General features: G+C 36.8%; 2 protein-coding genes across 5 annotated transcripts; one reads left to right on the top strand and one right to left on the bottom strand.

The window, feature by feature from the left end:
• The first annotated feature begins 1713 nt into the window (after window positions 1-1713).
• LOC112288528 (F-box protein SKP2A) lies at window positions 1714-5725 on the top strand. 4 transcript variants are annotated; one of them, XM_090254147.1, is made up of 7 exons: window positions 1720-2086; window positions 2710-2988; window positions 3181-3306; window positions 3681-4083; window positions 4192-4537; window positions 4694-4835; window positions 5052-5725. In XM_090254147.1, exons 3-7 carry the CDS (start codon window positions 3270-3272, stop codon window positions 5588-5590), a joined length of 1467 nt encoding a protein of 488 aa, XP_090110273.1. In that variant the 5' UTR covers window positions 1720-2086; window positions 2710-2988; window positions 3181-3269; the 3' UTR covers window positions 5591-5725. The 4 variants fall into 4 exon arrangements, with proteins under 4 accessions (XP_024388546.1, XP_090110273.1, XP_024388547.1 ...); XM_024532778.3 differs by lacking the exon at window positions 2710-2988 and having other exon boundaries at window positions 1714-2086; XM_024532776.3 differs by lacking the exon at window positions 1720-2086 and having other exon boundaries at window positions 2087-2988.
• A 304-nt stretch (window positions 5726-6029) lies between these two features.
• LOC112288529 (zinc finger protein CONSTANS-LIKE 3) lies at window positions 6030-8167 on the bottom strand. Its single transcript, XM_024532780.3, has 3 exons — window positions 7432-8167; window positions 6862-7151; window positions 6030-6746 (listed from the first exon to the last, which is right to left on the bottom strand). The coding sequence occupies exons 1-3, from the start codon at window positions 7883-7885 to the stop codon at window positions 6384-6386; spliced, it is 1107 nt and encodes a 368-aa protein (XP_024388548.1). The 5' UTR covers window positions 7886-8167; the 3' UTR covers window positions 6030-6383.
• Window positions 8168-24048: the final 15881 nt, after the last annotated feature.

Consider the following 24048-nt stretch of genomic DNA (forward strand, 5'->3'; position numbering starts at 1 on the left):
AAATGCCACCAACACCGTCACTAAACGACTCCATAAATCTCTAGATTATCCACAAACGTACCCCCATCGTAATTCAAGTTTTACGGAAGCCAAGTTGCTGGAGTATTCTCCAGTGACATCAACCTTGGTGAAATCATTAGAAATTCTTGGGAAGGTGTTCGGCTCTTAAATACTTGGCAGGATCTGATTGATTGAGCCTCCAACGCGTGCGGGTAGGTGGATGCCTCTGGTCAAAGGTTGCAGAGGACTGAGGATGTCATCAAAAACTTACCCACCTCATATCCTGCTGCCTTGGGATGCCATCCAAAAACAGGTAGTCACGACAAAAAGCCAACACTGTTCAACGCGTAGAGGACATCTTATCAGTCTAGTAACTCTTTACATACATACTTACATATATACTTATACTGTTCAAATTTCTTTCCTGACTTGACAAGTTGATTTCGGGTTCAGTGGTTTTGTTGAGAATGTCTCTACTTTCAGGCGGCAATTTGCCACTTCTGTTCAACGAAGTTGCCGCCCTCCCCCATTCCCCGGGATGTAGATAAATACTTTCATCGAAATTAAGCAAAAAATGGATTAGATGAGGAAGCAAGGATTAGTTGCAGTTTTTTTACAGTGTTGAATGGACAAAAAATAAACTAACATTGACCTTCCCTTCCCCTGAAATGACTGCTACGATTTTGATTTTTTAATTAATAAAATTTACTTTTTGAGGGAGTGCAGTTTTGCTAAAATCCACTCAAGGAAATGCCGAAGTACTTGCCAATGTGTGGCCATTGCCTGGAGATTTGAGCTTCACTGTGGCAATCATTCAAACGGCCTGCACCGTAGGTGAGTTCTCCTTGACAGACTTCCTCTGACCCAATGCTTGTGCACTCTAAAAACTGAGGGCCATGGCTTTCTCTGGGTTCATGCTGCCAGGAAAGCCATCTCTCAAAAATTTCTCAAATTGCCCAACAATATCATGAAATTTAGCTTTCAGCTGTTTTGAAAAGAATGAAAATTTAAACAGAAGTTGTACACACACGAACTCTTTCAACAAAACACTAATTAAAGCTCTAAAAATGACACAATCCATAATTTTAGCCAAAAGATGCAAGTTACAATGAAAGATAAGAAAAGAGACGAAATAGTGTACTTGATATTCACAAACTAGTTCTGACTTTTGCCATTTAATCAGCAAGTATAGCAAATTGAACTCTCTTGGACCTTGATCCAGAGACAATTGGGACTCTGAAAGTTCAAACTAAATTTATTTTTTTATTTTAAAAAAATGAACAAAGAATATTTGGTAAAGCTATACCATATACACAAGAAGTGGGCTACAAGGCTGAGATCACAAATGCCTTGTTGAAGATTTTAGTTGGACTGCCCACCACTAATTAGACGCTTGGAAATTTGGGAGAGATGAATGATATATCTCACACTCTCATTCATCCACCCACCCTGATGCATGAACGCACGCGGAGAGAAAACGATGATGGATGAGCTACATACTGACGACTCAAACCGACTTCATCCATCCTCAAGAATCGGGGAACTAATCCGAGATTAAGGACCGCGATTAGTTCTAATTCCTTCAGGTAAACAAAGGGCAGCTGGCGAAGCTCCAACCAAGACGAGAGCCTCGGTCGGTCGGTCGGTTGGTCGGTCGATCGCTCGCTCGTCAGGTTGTGCCCTCGTCCCCAGCCCATCTTCTTCTTCCTCATCATCGTCTTTGCGGATCCTCGACTCCATCGTCTGCCTCATTATTGAATTGATTGGATCGAGCTCCAGTTGGATTGCCACTGGCACGAAGCGACTGAGGGTGTTTAGATAGGGGGAGGGGGTGCTTTTTGGGTTGCGCTGAACAGATTGCTGCCGAGTCTAGCACGGGAGCGGATGTGTTCGGCGACACGACACCCTCCGATGCTCCATCCGTCCTGCGGTTTTCAATCCATCTGCGTAACCCGAAGACTGGTCCTTTCCACGACCCCGCATGTCCGCATGACTTGTTCGACGTTTCCAGAAACGATTCGGAATCGTTCGTGCGTGCGGAGGGGGGCTTAATTGGAAGTTTTGATGCCTCGAGGAGACGTCACATGTAAGCTATTTGTGCGTGTTTTTACTATATTTGGGTTAGTTTTGGAGGCTGTGTGTTGAGTGCGAGTGACGGGGATGTTGTGATCGACTCTGTCGGTTTTTATTTAGTTGTGGGATGAGTGGGATTCTGTGAAAGCCGCAGCTGTCTTGAAGGGTTTTCGGGGATATCAAGTGACGTGTGGGAGAGACAAGGAAAGGGAAGTGCGTTTGTTTGAGTTTGAGGGATGGGTTGACACATTTATGGTGTTACTTGGGTAGTGTCACAATCTGGTTTTTGTTGGGAGGTTTAGGTGTTGGGCATGCTTGAGGCTAGTTGTTGTATTTTAGGGGATCTGTCGGTTGAGGTCATGTCTGCCTTCTAGATGAGTTTGTGTAATGCTTAAACGTGTCGGGTTCCTAGAATCGGGTAGTGGCTCTCCGCTTGAGACGATTTTTCTTGCGCGTAGAATTCTTGTAAAGCGTCTGCAGGCTCTTGAAGTTTTGGGTGCAGCGGTCTCTTACTAGTGCGTTAGTTCACTTGCTCCCCTTAGTGCCGGAGATGTTTTACAGACTTTCCTCTTCAAACCTAATTTGTAAAGTTCTCATCGTGAGGGTTCCGCGTAACCCCCAATCTTCGGTCTGCAGAGTGAAATCCCATGTTAGATGGCTTTCATGTCTTCAAGGGTTTACATGTTCTGCGTCGCTGTCGGGAGATATCAAGTGGCAATCTTCTTGGTTGTAACTTGTGGCGCGTCACACTTCGGGCTATCTCCACTCAATTCACAGCGTAGGAGCTGAGTGATTACACGTCGAAGATATCGGTTGCTTTCTTAGATGTTTTTATATGAGGTGTTGTATCGGCGGCATACGTTCGCTTCTGCCGTTTGCCTGTGACAACGGCATTTCAGTCGAGGTTCTTAATAGGTAAAGCTCATGCATTTTCTTCGGAGGGGATTGTTATTGATAGGGTTGAATCCCCACTCTGAAACACGTACAGAAATGTCGTCTTTGGGAAGTTGGAGATACTTTTATTTATTTATTTATTTATTTATTTTCTCTCTCTGGTAAGAGTATGTTCTTATTATTGCTAGCGTGTTTGGCATAAAATGCTTGCAGTGTTAAAGCTGGCTGAATTGAGAAGTAAGGGGACTGCAGTGATATAACTCGATTCAATCTTGATATCGTCATATTGTGAAGGCCAAACAATGGATTCTGATTCCGATTCTGTTGATTCTAGAGAAGGTGACTCGCGCAGACCCCTTCTGCTTTCCCTTTCCATTTTCACGGTTACATTTCAATTAACTTCCTTTCTCCTAAGCTGAGAGAAGATTTTAGTGTGAGGCTCTTTTGCGACATTTGGTCCTTCCAAAACACAATACCTGCGTCCTCGCAAGCTATTTTTCTCACTACTCCAAACTTTTAAAAACACTGCAGTGCACCACGTGCTTGTTTAGCGCCCTGAGAGCCTGCAGAGATCTCCTCTGTTCTGAAAGGTTGGCTTCTGATAATGCTCTCATTAGGAGCACAAAAACTTCTGTCACTTAGGAGTTAGGTCTAGTTCCTGCTCAAGTTATTTCCTTGTTTCACCCGCATTAACATGTATTCTTGGTTGATAGGTCAACTACTGGACATGCGTGCAATATTCGACTATGGGTCAGATCGAAGAAATATTGAAAATCGACATCCTTCAAATTTGGTATTATGTGAGAAGTTGGAAAGACCCCCACACGACTCATCTCTCCTGTCGCAATTTTTCTGGGGTCCAGAGGATGAAGAGATGGAATCACGGCCTCCAGAAAAGAAAAGGTGTAGGCGGAGATGGATGCGGGGTTCAGGAAACTCTGGTGTGGAGCAAACAACGTCTGAAAACTCTAATACCAATTGGCATGATCTTCCGATGGAGTTGTTGGTTCGAATTCTTTCATTAGTCGACAACCGGACTGTGGTAACAGCTTCAGGCGTGTGCCGCGGCTGGCGAGACTCTGTTGGCCAGGGTATCCACGAGCTTTCGTTCTCTTGGTGGGTTTTGATACCTATAATATGATCTTGGTTGTGTGTGAAATGAGTCTGGCTCTATCAATCAAAATGATGAGATAACCTAATTTTAAGAGTTTTTGTATCGAACAGGTGTGGCATCCGTGTGAGCAACTTGGTGCAATCGGTAGCTCCTAGATTTCCACGCCTTCGAAGCTGTAGGCTCAAGCGGTGTTCCTATTTGGATGATGCTGCAATTCAGATAGCTTCAACACACTGGCATGGTCTGAAAGCCCTAGAACTCAGTTACGGCATTAAGCTGTCCGATGCTGCAATGTACGCTTTAGCAAATGGATGTCCAATGTTAGAGAAACTGGATTTGAGTGGTTGCAAGGGCATTACAGAGGCTGGGCTTCTGGCTCTCGTGCAGCGTTGCAACAATTTACGTCATCTTAATCTCTGGGGGTGTTACGATGCCGGTACTGATAAAGTATTGCAGGTACATAAGCCTATTGAATCAACCCACATTAGCGTCTCAAGCACATATGATGCATTTTAGCGAAGACAGGAACTGCAACTGGATGCTATAATTGTTGTCGCATGTTCATATGCTTGTCTTGAGTTCTGCCTAAAGTATCTGTGCTGGTACTTGCAGGCGCTGGCAATGCACTGCAAAGGACTTCAGTCGCTTAACTTGGGATTGTGTGAATATGTTACTGATAAAGGGATTGTAGCTTTTGCACGTGGATGCCCAGACTTGCGCGTAATTGACTTATGTGGCTGCAAGCTTATAACAGGTATGATCGCAAATCTTTCATCACGTTTGTTGTGAAGGTGGGTGACAGATTGCAGTAGTCGAGATTGGGAAACACGGACACAGACATTTTAGCAAGTACTTGCTCTGGTGCTCACCTTGGCACGAACCTCATCTCTTTGTGGGGATGCATATGGTAATGCATGCCGTGCTCTGGAAATTTGCAAGCTCTCAAGACCTCTATTTCTTTTTACTGCAGATCAGAGTGTTGTTTTTCTGTCAGACAAGTGCCTTCACCTGTGCGCGCTGGGACTTTCAACTTGCAAAAACCTGACCGACCTTGCTATGTATACGCTGATCAAAACCAAAGCGGCAACCACATCGCAGCACACCACAGGCAAACGCAAGAGGTTTTCAGGGAAAAGTGTTGGAATGACTAGTGACTTCCGGGTGCCCAGACATAGGATATGCGCCACAAGCAGCTGCAGCAGCAGCGGCAGCACATGTAGTGATGCCAGCAAGCTGCCTATCAAGAGGGAAGGCCTGGACACGCTACTTGAGGAGAACCCAAATCAACATGGGTTGGTTTGTCTTAACGTTAGTCATTGCGATTCCTTGTCAGCGCAAGCTGTGCAAGCTGTGTGCGACGCCTTTCCAGACCTTCACACATGCGCTGAGTTGCAGTCACTGGTTACCAGCGGGTGCTTGAACCTCACATCGGTTGATTGTATTTGCGCTGTTGAGGCGAGGATGGAAAGGTCCAAGAAGGAGCGCCGGGTGTTGTTCGCGTTAGGGTAGCCCATCTGGTTGTCGCTTGTCGTTGTCCATGCCTTTTGGCAAGACAGCGCCTGTGAATATTGGACATATTATAAATTGATGTAACATTCATTATTGTGAAATGGCAATTTCTGCTGCGGCAGATGATTCCATCCATCCATATTTGATAATGTCCGGTTTTTTCACATTTGATCGTGTACTGCTCGTAAGTTAGAACAGTGAAATCTCCTTCTTGGACATGGACATCGTTCTCGTCCTTGTCATGAGTCTTCAAACGGCGAAATATCCAATTGGACATATCAGATGTGTCTTTCAGCTGACTCATATATCTAAGCTGGAAAGTGTTTCGTGAGAACATATTCCAAACTGGCTGTTTCCTCATTGCAGACCTCGCTTTTTCTGTCTAATGTTTGACATCCTCTGGTCCTTATGACCATTGTTGTCGGTAGAAATTGGTAAGTGTCTGTCACAACCAGCTCATGCTGTACATAAATTATACTTCCAAAGTATCCACCACTTCCAGAGTTCAGGAGAGAGCGAGAGAGAGAGAGAGAGAGAGAGAGAGAGAAAACAGAGAAAAGAGCACTACCAGCACTCATGCTCTGGTCTGCTTACTGCTGTGAGTATGTAATTGAAGCCCTAAGTGGGGAAAAAAATTGGTATGACTTAGTGCCTCTGACTATATTTTTTTTACATTGGGTGTCGAAAACTTTAATTCTACACTATTTTTACAGAAGGTCCTTCGTAGTACATCAAATAAAAATTCGACGTGAAGCATTGGAATTGACCAAGACTGTGTTGATCATTCAAATATTCAACAAGAAGAAGGAACCACCCCAAAACCTGAATCTGCGGTGCAACTACTAAACATCTGCTCCACATCAGAGTCCGTTCTCTTGGTGAACCTGCCTTTGATTCTCGGCCGACTCTCGGCGTAAGCTTTCCTTGAAGCGTACCGGATGGTCTTCTCAAACTTGCGCTTCTGCCTCTTCTCTTTGTATCTCATCACTCGAGCTTCCCGATCCACTGTGTCAATGGGCTTGCTCGCCTGATGCGGCACAAGCGCACCTGACAAATCTTGGGAATCTTGTGAATCCAGGGCTTTTGAGTAGGGTGTCGAGATGTCGCTTAGACTGGAGTCCGGGACGACGGCAGCATCCACAGATGAACATGACATCTGTAGGGAGAAAAATCCGTGTCCTCAAATTAGCTTACAGTTCCAATCCTAGCCCACGGCATAGGAGAACGAACAAAAGAAGAGACAAGAAGGCATCATGCAAACAAATTCTTACGCTATGTGTGAGAGTAGAAGTGCCATAGCTGCAGCCGCTCTTCTGCGAGGCACGGAAATTGATTGCAGAAGAAGGCGCCGTTGAGTTGGCCAGTGATGGACTGTCATCAGGGCCCTCAGGAATGTGCACGGGCACCATACTGTCCGGTTGAAATCCTGTACCATTACCGCCGTCCAAGACTAAGAAAGGGTCAACATCCGAGTAAATATCCGCTGCCTGCTCAACTTTTAGCTTCTTGAGCTTGGGACTGAACGGTCGTTCACGGAAGGGAAACGCCGGTGCTTCATCAGCTGCCACATAAACGAGACTCAGAATGAGGTTCTGGCCATACCCAGCCTCGCAGAGAAAGCACATAGCCACTTCAAGGATCCAAAAATCTGAAAGTAAAGCAATGGCTGTGCCAAAATTCCTAAGTTGTTCCCCAAGCATCTCTTAATTCTAAAACTTTAACCAAGTTTTACGATGGTCCATAAGGCTTGTTGTGCCTCCTTCAACAAGCCTATGACACCTGCACTGTTCCGTTGCCCTCTCTGAAAACTACCCCGAGTGCACACAGAACTCGACTTCTACCTGCAGCGATGCCTCTTAGGATGGCACTTGACAGGGTCTTAGGATGCGGAAGAAGCCACGAAACAGCCTCGGCCACGGCCGGGTCCTCGTCTCCCTTCAGCAGATTGTTGTTGCACTCATTCTTGGGCGCTAGCACACTGAAATGCGTCCCTCTAAACTGGCTCACGCAATCAAATAGAGGTTGCACAGGTACTCTCTCGTGACGCTGGGCCAGCGGGTTGGCAGAATGGATGTCCGTGTCACAGGAAACGCACAGCGACGCCGCATCCGCCTTGCAGGTCACTACGGCTGCCGCGACTTCGCAGACCTCGCACATCCATAAACGCTCGTGACGCGACGCGAGCTTGTTCGCTCCATGCACCTTCCCGTCGCAGCCCAAACACAAATACGCCGCGTCCGCTCGGCAGTACACCACCGCACTGGAAGCCTGGCATGCATCGCATGACTTCGGCATACTCTCCCGAGGGCTCAGCACAAGACCCCTGCCTCCTCTACACGTCAGGACCAACCCCCGCCCTCCCCTCCTTCAAGCCAAAACTTCAATACGCGGGGCGTTTCACCCCCCACCTTGGCTACCAAAACACTTGCAACTGCAGAATCAATCCTCTCAATCGAGGAAACGAACCGAAAAACATTCACAAAGCTCACCTCGCACAGATCCAAACTTCTCCCCCAACACTCTCAAAACTCACCAAAACTCTCCAAACCTTACGAAACCGAGCTTGTTCCGTCCAAAATTTTCCACACTAACTAAAAATTCCGTCGCACGAAGGCGTATAAAACGGAATGGAGCGAGGTGAGGAAGGCTCTCTCTACAGGCAATTTGCATCAGGGCAAGCTCCAGAAAGTTTTGTGGACCTGCCCGAACTTGTCCCTTGTCCCACTCATTGAGGCGGGCAGCGAGATAATTGCCCGAGCCACTTGACGCCATGTCCCACGAGACGGGATATGGTACTATATTGTGACAGTGTCCCCTTGTGTCGACCCCTTCTAACACGTACCTTTTTCTCAGGGTTGTGTGCCTATGGCCATGCGCCACTCGTCTCAGCGCCTCCCGCTTCTGGAAGCCTCGGCTAATCAGCTCCTGGATAAAGATTGCCTCTCACGGAGGAGGACTTGACCGTTTTCCGCGCACGGTGTGAATGGGGTTTTGTACTTTTGGATGAGAACTCTGAGAACCAACGTGGATTGGTACATGGGAACATGAATTTGAGAATTAAATAATTTCTTTCTACCCATACTTTGTAACAATGAAAGAAAAAAAATAGGATGAATACAATAATTATTTTATTAGTTTTAGCAGATGATGATTTTTTCCCCACTTAAATTCTGCACAAATTTGCAATCAAGTAATATAATGAAGATGTCCTAGTGAATTATTTAATAATAAACATAATAAATATATTTTTGCAACTCACTATGATGTATTCTTTGATATATGTATTTTAATTTGTTGATTATTGATTTTTTGATTATTCTTTTATCCAATTAAGTCTTTTGGTATTTTAGATATCTTAGTTGCATTTATCAAACATCCTTAAATTTTATGTACACTTTCTTAGTTATATGAAATCTTTCTAATAATAAATAAAATGGTATTTTTCCTAACTGAGACCATGATTAGTAAAGCACTACTCTTATACCAAAATAAAAACCGAAGTAATGTATAAAAGTTCCTCTTTTATACATTATAAATAAGGTTTTCTTCTTACTTTGTATATAAATTTACCACAAATCATAAAAATGAAATAATATTTTTATACAACCTGTATAAGGACCTTATACAATTAAGCGGGAGGCGCTTAATTAAGCGGGAGACGCTGCCAGACTCTATTTTATCGAGGACCGGTTACACGGGATTGCTGCGTCTTTAATAGAGTCTGGCAGCGCGAGATGCAGTGATTGGGAGGGTTGAAATTCTACTTGGATACGTGGCGGCGTGATGCTTTAGAGCTTTGTGCTCCGTGACCGTTGAACTGAAAGGGTTTCGCGATTGGGGAGTTATATGTTGAGTCTTATAACCATGTTGCGGAAATCACACTTTCTCGATCGTTAGTTTCGGAGCTCCCCGTTTTTGAGCACCCGGTGACACCTCTTACGCAGACTCTGTGATGGTTCTGCACGGCCAGCGAAATGGAATGCTCACCCTAGATGCCATGCGTTTTATTGCAAACCATGGTGCTCTGAATGACCTTCCCTTCACGGTAGTTTATGATATATTGTCGCTGATGAAATAATTTGCTGACAAATCATTTGATTGAAACACTCAAAACTTTGGCAATTTAACTTGAACAAAACCAAAAAAGTAGAGTTCATAGATAACTGTACTTAGAGGTTGGATAAATTCATGATTCAAAGCTTAATTAGATAGTCTCTGAAGATTCCATAATTTTTCGGGATGTTTTATTGTAATGGTGTCAGAAACAGAATTTACACTCGAACCATATGATATGCACTCATCTACAAAAGATATTTCTCTCGACAAAATATATTTTTCTTTCTCCTGCCCACTCTCATCACATACTTGCATTCCCGTCAAGTTTTGAACAGTATTAGAGAGTGAAAGATTTGAGACACTGGGACTTGACTCAGGATGGAAGAGTGGCGTTTCTTTCGGTTGAAAGCTATTTCGATTTCCCTCTCAAGGCAAAGAGCAATTCGGATCTCAATACGATTCTCATTCATCATTTGCACCATACTCCACTATCTTCGTCATTGCTATATTGCAAACAGATTTTTCATCCTGAATTAAATTGCGACTGTAATTCTATTGAGAAAATACCTCTAGTCAGCATGAATTGTATGAGTATCTCCGAAAAGCCAAGAGTTGAACCAGCTTGAATGTTTGCTAAGATGAACTAGCCACCAGATTCTATCCATGCTTTAGATAAGCAATGTATCGTGTACAGGACGGAATACAAATAGTCAGATGGACCCATTCTAAGTAAATGGGTTTATCTGGATAACATCTGCATAATGCCTAAGCAGCCTTGAGAACCTTGGTATACTGATTCTCCCTCTCAAACACTAGGTCAAAAGCTTGCTCATCGGAACTCAAGGAAGCCCCCAGTAAAGATAATGGCTTATGAGGTGTCTTTCAATCTGAAATTAGACCTTAGAAGCAGTAGGTGGTCCCATATTGTTACATGTTTCACTTCGCCTTCCATTTTTAGTGCAAATATTACGTTAAGGTAAAATCTATCAACCGTCGTTGTCAAGGGACCAGATCTGTTTCTGTATTTGCCGAGAAATGTGTAACTAATCAAAGATGCAACTCGCACTGTCGATGCCCAAGATACAAAGCTTTGCAGCATATCATTCAAGTGGGTGGTTTGTCTTTCGTGGCCATGATACATAGAGGCATTTTAGATATTCCTTGATCTCATCCGCAGACTACCAACCATCTTCAACGGAAACAGCAACAGTTGCAGGGTCATGGCCCATATACACATATTTGAAGAGGTACTTCACACCACAAATATTATTGCATACCTCAACATTAATATGTGTATTGTACTTGGTCAAAAAATGTAGATTATGCTGTGTTAGCCAAAGATTATCAAGCTCTACATCACCAAAAGTAATTGTAGCTCCAGTATCTTGTCATTGATAAGAAGAATATCCATTGTCATCACAAATTGTCTCAAAGTCCTATGGATATTGCTTTAAACACATGCCATCTTTTATGCATGGTGAATTAAAAACATTGTTTTATAAGGGCTATGCATCATAGACATAGATATTATTGTGTATCCTAATACATTTACATTCTTATTAAGAAGCTTTCTACTAATGAGCTTGTCAATTTATTTATTTATTTATTTATTTTTGAGTGTAATTGGTCTTTCGGTGCAAAGAATACCAACATGTGTGTATGTGATAGGCCTTGCTTTTGGAACTCAATTATATGAATTCATACCTTGTGACGACTCAAAATATGGTGTTTTTGGATATCACTATTCAATTCTTTTAGCTTAATATGAAACATGTGAGCAACCAAATTGAGACAACTTTGTCCAAGCAAAAGTACATTCCTAATCCTTAGCTATTGTGGATTGCATGTGAATGTCATAAATACATCTCAACAACCTCTTTATCAAAAAATGACCATAACATCTTGATAGTTTTCTGCAATTTGGTGGGATTAATTAATAAAAAATCATATGTTTCTTAATAGTAATAACACTGGTCTTTCTTATTACAATTGTATCCTAAAGACCTTGATAGATGGAAACTTATAACTTCTTCTCATTGCATCAAATATAATTCATTTATTTTTTCTTAACAATCTTATAGGCATGAAAAAAATATTTTTTATAAAGTCTTTTTCTTTATAGCAATGCAATACTACTATTGTCTATGTAGTACAATTGATAGCCTTAAAACTATGCAAATGAGACATATGTTTGCTTCTATATATATATATATATATATATATTTCTTTTTTCTAATTTATCTTTGTTTAAAAAAAATTTATTTTATTTTTCAAAAGAATATTTTGATGCTATTTTTCTTTACCATAAGAAAAGAAAAATAGATACTATAGTGCCATATATCTTATATGTACTTAAAAATTTGCTACAAAATTCTATGCTTGAGCTCTAAAACTATATTCTTTTAATGAACATTGTCAAAGCCATCTTCTACCATAAAATCAACTACTTTGCTTGATGTTGGTCTTTTGTGGTACTATCCATCTTATATACATGTGCCAAATATGCAAACTTTGATTATTGGTGCATTTTTATTTTTCATAGTCAATTTGTCATGCATCTTCTTATAAACATGTATGTACGGGTTTGTCTTATAATGTCAAGGTCAAGAACTCGATGAAAGCTAAAGAGTAAATGAGACTTTTCTCAAGAAGAAATAGGACAAAATAGAAATATGTATATTAAGAAAGAAACTGGAATGACTATTGCCAAAATACAAGAAAACTAGAGACCCTTGAAACTAGACTAGAAGTAAGAAAGGAGTTGACAAGAGTGAAGAAGCCTTCACTCTTGTCGCTATATATACTATCTAACTAGGGGCTACGTGGCAACGTTCTATAGGACCTCCAATATGTGTTGACTTTGTAGGACACATGCCTTGACTTACAAGACAAGTTTTTCTACGTGTGGGCCACATAGTTAGCTTGATCTTCAAGCTAACAACATGTGTGGCACATGGCCAACTTGTTGACCACGTTTCTAATCCAAAAAGTCAATTAAAGACACCTATGAAGTCAAAGCAACGTCTAGGAAGTTTCTAGGAAGCTTCTATATTAAATATTATACAATTAACTTACTTTTATCTACTTTTACTTACTTCTACTTATTTCTATATGTAATTATTAGCTTACATGATTATGGCCGTGACATTACCCCCCCTTCTAGAGACGAGTTCCACGAGGAGCGGTCATCATATGTTGAGGAAATCTATGATGCGACGAATTATATTCGCCACATACTCTGATCTCTGTTCTCTTCGAAGATGATTGATAGGGCCTCTCAACCATCGGTAGTGTCCCATATCAGGGCGGGAAGACCACCCAGTTATTTGATCATTATTGAGGTCTTCATAACTTCCTTCGAATAGAATATTCAGAACACCATCACGAGTTGTTCCTACCTCTAGCAAAATCACCAAACATCGAGAGTCCCTTCCCAAATCGTGATACCAAATGCGTTGTATCTCACCATCTGTTCGAGGAAGAACATGTCGTTCTTGAAGATCTTCATTTCGATTGCGTCGTCTTGAAGGTTGTGACAATCGTAATGTCTCATCCGGCAGGTCAGCAAACGAAGGTTCTTGAGTTGAATCCGCTGGTTGTTGGCTCTCCATCTAATTAGCGTCACAAATGTAAAGAAGTTACAAACAAGGATAGGAAATTGAATGTTATCTTGCCTCAATCTTGTCTCTTTTATAAGAGAGATTTTCATCTTGGTTTTGATGGATGTCGTTGATGAAAAACTTTGACTTTAGCTAATGCATTTGCTAGATTCCTGGATGGCTCCCATGTGCGTTCACTAATATCATATCCGCGCCAATGAACAAGATATTCCAACTTATTTCGGCGCCGCCTTGAGTCTAATATCTCTTCCACCTCAAATTCTTCATTATTATCTACTTCTATAGGAGGCGGTGGCATTTGTCTTCTTCCTTGTATATCCACTGTCTTATATGGTTCAAGAAGAGACACGTGGAATACAGGATGGATCTTCATTGACTCCGGTAGATGTAACCGATATGCAACTGGGTTGATCTGTTCAGAAACAGAAAAGGGGCCAAGCCTACGATAGTCCAACTTGTCACAAGGTCGAGTAGTCTTGATATTGCGACGAAGTAGCCATACCTTATCACCCACGTTGATTTGTGGTTGCTCCTTACGATATACATCTGCGTTTATCTTTTGTCGTTCTTGAGCTTCCTTCAATTGTGTCTTCATTATTGCATGTAACTTTGACAATCGATTTGCCATATCTTCTGCTGTAGGATTATCAACTTTTGAAAAATCAAAAGTATCAAGTCGTGGATGATAGCCATAATTGGCAAAGAAAGGTGTTTGTTGCGTGGAAGAATGTACCGTATTATTATAAGCAAACTCTGCCAATGGCAGAAGGGTTGTCCAATCATCTTGTTGGTAGTTGATAGTACACCTTAAATATTGCTCCAAGACTTGGTTTACGCGCTCTGTTTGTCCATCAGTTTGAGGATGGAAAGCCGAAGATAGCTTTATGTCCACTTTTAAAATATTGAAAAGGATCCTCCAAAATCTTGACACAAATTGAGTTCCCCTATCCGATATGATATCTTTAGGTAATCCATGATAGCGATAGATATTATCAATGAAAAGCTTAGCTGTTTCTTCACCTGTGATAGATTTTGTACATGGCACAAAATGTGCCATCTTGGTGAAACGATCTACTATCACAAATATAGAATCATAAGATCTTGAGCTTGGAAGATCTGTGATGAAATCCATAGAAACAGAAGACCATGGTTGTTCTGGTATAGGTAATGGCTGAAGAAGTCCGTAAGGTCGATGACGAGGAATTTTTGATCTTGAACAAATATCACATGATTGTACAAAGTCTTTGACTGACTTCCACATTTGTGGCCACCAAAAATCGCTTGATATGAGTTCCAAAGTCTTATTATATCCAAAGTGCCCTGCTGCTGGAAAGTCATGACGTGCTTGAAGAACACGTAAACGTGCTTCTCCTTCTGGAACATATAGGCATCTGGACTGGATTTGCTTGAGAAAAGTTGAATCAACAGTCAATGTTGATTTCATTGCTCGGAGATGAAATTGCTCCGGTTTCAAGAGGACCATTCTTTGTTGCTCAAAAGCTGCATCTCCTTCTTTTGGTGCAAAATAAGAACGTCTAGATAGGGCATCGGATAAACCTTGTTGTTTTCCTGGCCGATAAGTGATAATGAACTCGAATCTTGACAAAGACATACTCCAACGAGCTTGACGACGATTCAACACGCGTGTTGACATGAAATACTCGAGGTTCTTGTGATCTGTATACACAGTGACTGGACTAGAAGCGCCTTCTAGATAATGACGCCATTCTTGAAAGGAATCCACGATCGCAAGAAGTTCTTTATCGTGGATCTCATAATTGATCTCGGCTGCTGAGAATTTTCTTGAATGAAAAGCTATCGGATGGAGTTTGTCATGTGTTCCCATTTGTGATAAAACTGCACCCAAGGCAAAATCTGATGCATCTGTTTCCATAAAAAATGCCTTGGAAAAGTCAACACGATATAAGACTGGTGCAGAGACAAACGATGTCTTCAAGGCTTCAAATGCTGCTTTCGCTTCTTGATTCCATTGAAATTTATCTTTACTAGTCAAGCGTGTAAGTGGAGCTGCAACTCGTGAGAAATCTTTGATGAAGATCCGATAGTAATTGGCAAATCCCAAGAAACATTGGACATCTCTTACCGTCCTTGGAATCTTCCAATCCACGATTGTTTGGACTTTCTTAGAATCCATCATGAGACCATCATTTGAAATGATGTATCCTAAAAAGTCAACTTGAGTAGTGTGAAATACACACTTTTCCATCTTGGCGTACAATCCTGCGTCTCTAAGTTTTTGTAATACTTGACGAACATGTATTTCATGTTCTTTGACGTTCTTAGAATAGATCAGGATATCGTCTAGATAGCAGACGACAAAATTGTCTAAGAATTCACGAAATACATCATTCATGAGATGTTGAAAAGCAGTTGGTGCATTCGTGAGTCCAAAGGGCATGACATTATATTCGAAATGTCCATACCTGGTTCGAAACGCAGTCTTCCATTCATCTCCTTCTTTGATCCATACTAGATTATATGCTCCTCTTAGATCTATTTTTGTATAGATCTTAGCTTGATTCAACTGGTCAAGGAGTCCTGATATCAAAGGTAATGGATACCTGTTCTTGATTGTGATCTTGTTGAGTCCTCGATGATCAACACACATTCGTAAAGATCCATCTTTTTTCTTTACGAATAGAATTGGAGCTCATGCTGGAGATTTTGAATGGCGTATGAAATTCTTCGCTAAATTCTCGTCAATATATGTCTTGAGTTCAGCCATCTCATCTTGCGATAAACTGTAAATTGGTCCAAATGGTGGCTGAGTTCCTTCCTTGAGGTCGATTGAACAATCATATGGACGATGCTCAGGAAGAATATGTGCATTTTTTTTTCTCAAAAACGTCTTGATACTCCTGATATTGACTTGGAATGCCACTTGAATTCTTTACGTTTTCAGAAATAGGTGCAGCATAAATAGCAAAAGTTGATCCTTCTTTTGCTGCGTGTATAAATGCTTTTGCACCTATCAGTACGGGTTTTACTGTACTAGACTTATAATTTTTTACTTGGTTCGTAGAACTATTAATAACGCTTTTGGAAAAGTCAAGTTTACGCGAATTCCAATCTATTTGAGGGTTATATTTTTCTAGCCAGGATAAACCTAAAATAACTGGATTGGACGGAGATTTAATTATGTTAAAAGCTATGTAGCTATCATGACCGTCTATTGTTACTTTTATAGGATGAGTTTCATGAGTGACATCTCCAGAAGACAAGGGACGACCATCTATGACTTCTACATGTACTGGTTTAGGTTTCTGTACAAAGGGTATTTTACGACTTTTAACAAATTGTTCATCTAAAAAACATGCTGAGGCTCCCGAATCTAATAAAGCAGAGGCTTTGTAATTCTTAGGTCCTAAATATAAGTCTATTATAAAACAAGGAGAGGGTTCTGAGGAGAGGATAGGACCTTCATTAGGAATTGTACAAGGTTCCAGCTGCACGGTCCCTATTGTAGCTGGACGAATCCGTTTTCCGACATGTTGTCTTCTTTGACCGTCGTACCCCTCTTTTTATAGTTGCGTCGTTTCTTTGGACAATGTTGAGCAGTGTGCTTAGGTTCTCCGCAATATAAACATAATCCTTCTCGACGACGACGAATCTTTTCTTGCTCAGTTAGAGGTTTAAAACGTACCGCGTCAATTTGCATGTCTTCTACTTCCGAATGTACGTTTGGCAAAGATGTTGATGTTGCCATTGAGTAATAACGTTGAGGTTCCCGTGAATGATTCTCAGATCGAAATTCAAAAAGTCGATTATCACATTTTACCGCAAAATCGATTGCTTGACTCAAAGTTTGAGGATCAGGTAAGTTGAGCATCAATTTCTTTACTTCGTATTGCAATCCATAAAGAAATTGACTGATGAGTGCAGCATCATCCCACTTGATGTCAATTGCAAGTTGTCGAAATTGTGAAGCATATACTGTTACTGAGCGATTTTCTTGTCGCAGAATTCGGATCTTATTTGTTGCAACACGAGTTGCATCGTGTTCACCATACATAGATCGAAACTCCGCCAAAAAAGCTTCCAAATTGTCCAATATTGGATTTTGTTGTTCAAAAAAAGACGAAAACCACGATAATGCAGAACCAGAAAGTAGAGTGCCAATAAACCTGACTTGTGATCCTGGAGTTGGATAGCTTTGCGGTTGAAGTTCAATTGCCAATTGTACTTGATTGATGAACCCTCGAAACTTTGATCTCGTACCATCAAATTTCTCAGGTAAGACAATTCTTGGTTCTCTAGTGCTTATAGGGTGTTGTACAATTGGAGAAGGAACGTGATTTGTTGTAGATGTTGAAGCAGCTCCGATCATCTCTATATCTCCACTTTCTGCTATTCTTGTTCTTTCCTGTGTTGGTGAATTGAGTTGATGCATCGCAAGCATTAACTCCCTCATTTGCTCTTGCATTTGTGCCATTGCACTCTTCATTTCAATAAGCTCTGCCATAATGGCACTAAGAAGAAAAATTTGTTTGATATTGCTCAAGACAAAAGAAAAGAAAGACTTGATAACAAAGAAGATACTAAGAACAATATCAGTTTAGAAGTGGGTAATCCGCAAACTTCTAATACGCTTATGTCTTGTCAAGAGAAAGGGGTAATCCACTCTTACTCAAGAAAAAACAAAGCTCTGATATTGTAAGTGTACTCTTGTCAATCTGTCAAGGTCAAGAACTCGATGAAAGCTAAAGAGTAAGTGAGACTTTTCTCAAGAAGAAATAGGACAAAATAGAAATATGTATATTAAGAAAGAAACTGGAATGGCTATTGCCAAAATACAAGAAAACTAGAGACCCTTGAAACTAGACTAGAAGCAAGAAAGGAGTTGACAAGAGTGAAGAAGCCTTCACTCTTGTCTCTATATATACTATCTAACTAGGGGCTACGTGGCGACGTTCTATAGGACCTCCAATATGTGTTGACTTTGTAGGACACATGCCTTGACTTACAAGGCAAGTTTTTCTACGTGTGGGCCACATAGTTAGCTTGATCTTCAAGCTAACAACATGTGTGGCACATGGCCAACTTGTTGACCACGTTTCTAATCCAAAAAGTCAATTAAAGACACCTATGAAGTCAAAGCAGCGTCTAAGAAGTTTCTAGGAAGCTTCTATATTAAATATTATACAATTAACTTATTTTTATCTACTTTTACTTACTTCTACCTATTTCTATATGTAATTATTAGCTTACATGATTATAGCCGTGACATATAAAGTATCATATCATTAAGTATAAGCTTTAGAGCTTATCAATTTTGGAGCTTTTTTTTGTGTCATTAACATACAATTGTGCATATTGTGGCTACATCTTTTTAAGCAATAAAGACCCTATTTGATGGTGAAGAGCACTATAAATTCAAAATAAACAAAAATTGCCATTATTATTTAGAAACTTATTGGCATTAGCACTTAAAGATACAAATGCTATTATTGAGTAGTATTTTGAAATAGCATCACAAAACATGAAAGATATCCAATCTATTTTTTAAATATAATTTTCAATTCAAGTTATATTCTAAGAAGTGTTGATAGTATTATCTTTCTACTTTCATAACATATGAAGAATAGTGGATTATTTTACAAAGACATAAATTTTTTTTCTTTAATATACTCTTTGAATACAACCAACTTGTTTTGTGATAGGCTATAGATTGGTCGAAATGGTGGTTGATTTCCTTCTTAAAGATCAATAAAATAATCATAAGAATAATGCTTTAGAAGAATATTTATATTCTTTTTCTCAATAATATCTTAATAATCTTGATATTTGCTTAGAATGCCACTTGAAATCTTTTCTCTATTAAAAATAAGTATAGCATATATAGCAAAAGTTGATCTTATTTTGTAGCTTGTATGAAAGCTGTTGTATTTATCAATAAGGATTTGGACATATTGAACTTATGGATTTTTATTTCATTAGCAAAAACTTGGACTAAATTATAGAAAAAATCAATGTTATGAAAAATAGTCTATTAGAAGAAAATATTTTTGTAGCTACAACAATCCTAAAATAATTAAATTAAAAAAAAATCTAATCATATTAAAAATTAATAAACTATTATAACCACTAATTGCTACATATAAAAGTACACTTTCATGGGTAACATCTCTGAAAGATAAAAAATGACTATCTATTACTTCTATATGGACAAGTTTGGTTTTTTTTATTTAAGGACATTTTTTATTTTTTAACAAAGTCTTCATCTATAAAATAGGATGAAACTCTTGAATCTAATAAGATTAAGACTTTGTGATTTTTTGGTCCTAAACAAATTTCTATTGTAAAACAAGATGAAGGATCTAAGGAGAGAATAAAACCTTTACTAGATAATGCATAAGATTCTAGCCACATGATCCCTATTATAGTTGAAAAAATTGGTTTTTTGATACATTGTCTTCTTTGACAATCATGTTTTTTATTTTGTGGTTGTGTTGTTTTTTGGATAATGTTGAGTAATGTGCTTAGATTATTTATAATATAGACACAAAAATTCTTGCCAATATTAAGTTTTTTTTTACTCAATAAAAGATTTGAAACATACCATGTTAATTTACATAGGTTCCAATCTTGATGAATAAGCTACTATAAACTTAGGAGTAGTCACTATGACTTGATTTGTACGACTTTAACCAAATCTTTGATCTTGATGTCTTTCAAAGAATTAATTTTTTGCATTATAATGGCTTATATAATTTATTGCTTAAGCCATTATGGATAAAAAAAAGCATTGAAAAGAATGAAGAAGGCTTCACTCTTGCATATATATATATATATATATATATATATATATATATATATATATATATATATATTATCTAATTAGAAGCTATGTAGTGACATTCTATAAAACCTTCGATATGTGTCTAATTTATAAGATACGTATCTTAACTTATAAGGTAACTTTTTTATATGTGTGCCATATTATTAGCTTGTACCACAAGCTACCAATACGTGCGACATGTGGCTAACTTTTTGCCTAGGTTTCTAACCTATTAATTACATATAGATACATATAAAGATGAAGCCACATGTATGAAGCTTCTAAAAAAAATTTCTACAAGACATTATCAAACTACATATTCTTATCTATTAATAATATTTAAGAAAATATTAAAATAAATACATATATCTATGATAGTAGTTTGCCATGATTGAGACTCAAGAAGTGATGCTATTCATTCAACTTAATATATAAAATGGGCCAAATATGTAGCCTGCATTATCCACTTGATAGAATATGTTTAATCTAGATGAGCTTCCAGATTTGATCTTCTAAGACATTGGACAAAATTGGTTATTTTTTACTTGATGTTAGAACCTATGGTAGTTCAAAAGAAGGAGATTCAATAATTTTTTTCATGTTTCTTAATTGTGGTCCATCCGTCAAGCTCTTCTTATTGTAGAGTGGAAAAAGTCAAATGAAATTGTTGGTGATAAATTGTCCATATTGCCCACAACTTCTATGGCTAGGGCTTCCAAAGAAGAGGAAAAGTTGTATTTTTTTATGTTGATTGTCAAGGGGTTGATCAATTCTAAAAAGACTTATGCCTTCCTTAAATATTCTACTCATTGCATGTCTGCTTTGATTGTTGGCAGGTGTTGTTTTTGTTGGTTGTTAGATCTTTATTTTAATGAGTTCTTTTGAGTATACTACATAATATTGTAGTCCAGTTAGATTAAAGAGTATGAGAGTTTTTGTGGATTAAACTTAGAAATAGGAGTTTAGAAGATCAATGAGGATCTTTAAGATATTTATCAATCTACTAATTGAATTGATATACTATTTTGTTCAATAATATCTAGCTTATCTTTTAATAATTTTTCAAAGTTTGAAATCAATTTAACAATGAAATTAAGAGATCATGACTTTAGAATATTAACATCAAGATTGGATGACAAGGCTAGCTGACACCTAAGCAAAATTTAGGAATTATTATCTATTTAATAAGTGTATTTTTTTTTAAAAAAAATTATACTTATTACTAAATTAGTTTTAGAAAAATATAAAAAATTTGAATTAAAATCAATAATTTAATTTTTAATTATTGAATTTTTAATTTATAATAGAATTTATTTAAGATTTAGGATTCGATTAGGTTTTGTTTAGGATTGATTCAAAATTTTGGTTAAGATTTAGAATTTTATTAAGAATTGATCTAAAATTGGTTACATTTGGTTATGATTATTAAGAATTATTTAAAATTTATTTAAGATTCTATTAGACTTGATAGAATTATTATTGTATTTCTACTTATCTTCCACAATTAAGTATCTAATACATTCTCAAGTAAGAATACATGTAATATGACACTAGTTCAAACCACCGTTCTTATAGCAACTTTTATTACATGGAGGGCCTAATAAAAGAAGTAGGACTATCTTCAATAAAAATATAATATAGGTTTAAAAAGCAAGAAGAAAGATTTCCTTCTATACTCTTTTTCATAGATTGTAGAAAATCTAAGGATATATTCAATCAAAGTATCAATAATGGATTAGAATCTTGGTTTCAAGCTATAGTCCACATAAGAAATATATAGGTTCAATACTAATCTTTGATTGACTATAAATTGGTCAAAAAAAACGATATAATGATGGTCAAATTGTATGCAAGTACTATGCATTGAAGTATATTATTAAATAAAGTAAAATAAGAAAGTATAATATATATATATATATATATATATATATATATATATAGTCAAAACCATAAAATTATAAATTCTTCTTATGATGCAATAAAATTATATTGAATTAGTTTGAAATATTTTTAAAAAATATTAAAGTAGTTTAAAATAGATAAGATTTCAAATAGTTTTGTCCTTACTTTTATTAATACCAAAAAATAAGAAAACCATAAAGAAGATTTTTAAAGATTATAATAATTGTACACCATGTGCTTAAATTATAGGATGCTTCTATAATTTGGATAAAAATAGGTTTAAAAAATAAATCAACTCCTTAAATTTTATTTCTAAAGACAATCTTAAATTTAATTCTTATTTTAAAAATTATTAAATTTTTGCAAAGAAGATATTATCTACTTAGTTTGTTTGGAATTTTTCTTTAATCACATTTATTTACTTCTATTTAATTCTACTTATATAATACTATGAGTATCTTTGATATAAATAAAAATAATAATTTTTAATTATATGATAAAAACTTAATAATAAAAATAATTAAAACTATGTTTTTTTAAAAAATCAATATGTGTAAATTTTATCATATTATTTGAGTGTGTAATAACTTGGTTATTAAAAATATTTTAAAATATATAAAAAAATCTACTTAAAACCCAAATATACCTTAACTAATAGCAAAAATAAATCATTTTTTTGTATCTATACATACATTTACATATATATATATATATATATATATATATATATATATTGTTTTAAAATTTTTAAGATTTTTATTATTTTTTATATTATGATATAGATTTATAGTCTTTCATATTTATTTTATTATATTCTATCATAAAAAAATATGTTTTAAAGGTATAAAATATATTTATAAATTTAATTTTTTTAACAGTTCATTGTAGAATTTTATATTTTTAGTGATTATTTTTATTAAGACAACTAAATGAAAATAATCAAAATGTTAAAGAATTATAATTTGGCTTAATTTTTAAGATTTTAAAATAATAGAAATTTCAAGATTATATTAGCAATTTACAATTTCTCTAAAAATATTATAATCTTAAATTATAACTTTGAATTTTTTATAAGTTTTATAACTTTTAATCCTCAATATAATGGCAATGTTAGAATAGCAGATTAAAGGTCTTCTTAAAGAATTAAAAAACGAAGCAGTGTGGAATATTTCAAAATAATGATTATAGGGTACATAAAGAGTTAATGTTTGTTCAAAAATATATTTTATTTGCAATTGAAAAAAATATATCCCTCAAAGACGTTTTTAGCTAGATGAAATTATAAACCAATAATGATTGGTGAAAAAAGTACAAACAATGTTATTTATCTATCTTCATTAACAAAGTACAAAACAATGTTATTCATATTTATCCTTTCCAGAAAAATCTAAATAAATTCAAATACTTAATTAAAATAATAATGAACAAGATAGGACTTAGAACTAAAATCTAGTTTCTCTCTCTATATATGTATATATTGTTTTTTGTTTTTCCTTCTTGTTGTAGAATTGGTTCTATTTATTAGAATTATTTTTATTCTATCTCCATTAAATTTTTTTGTAAAATAGAAATATTTTATAAATTTATAAATATCTATATATAGATATTTTGAAAATACTTTTGAACTGAAAATTTGAATGTATTTATAAATAATTTTACATGTTTATATTTGTTTCAGTTTCTTAAATATTTATTCTTTATCTAAGATTAAACTTTGAAAAAGGTTGTAGTAATAGGTTATGTATTTCTCACATTAACAAGTCTAAATCTTTTTAACCTAAAGTGTAGAAATATTTTTCATAGTTATTCACATACTAGGTGTTGAAACATCTTTGTGTAATCAAAAAGGTGTATTAAAATATTATTTTATACCAATATTTAAACTTATCTTCCTAAAACAATTTAATTATTCAAATATTTTAAAATAAATTTAAATTATTTTAATCAAAAATAAAAAAAAATTCCTTATTTATATATGAAAAAAATGTTGATTATCTTACTTCTACAAAAAAGAAATGGTCCAACTACAAATTTAGAATTTTTAGTTAATAAAAAAAATGTTGATTGCACTTACTGAAGTC

This window comes from Physcomitrium patens, chromosome 11, assembly GCF_059467195.1.
Source record: "Physcomitrium patens ecotype Gransden chromosome 11, ASM5946719v1, whole genome shotgun sequence".
Lineage (NCBI taxonomy): Eukaryota > Viridiplantae > Streptophyta > Bryopsida > Funariales > Funariaceae > Physcomitrium > Physcomitrium patens.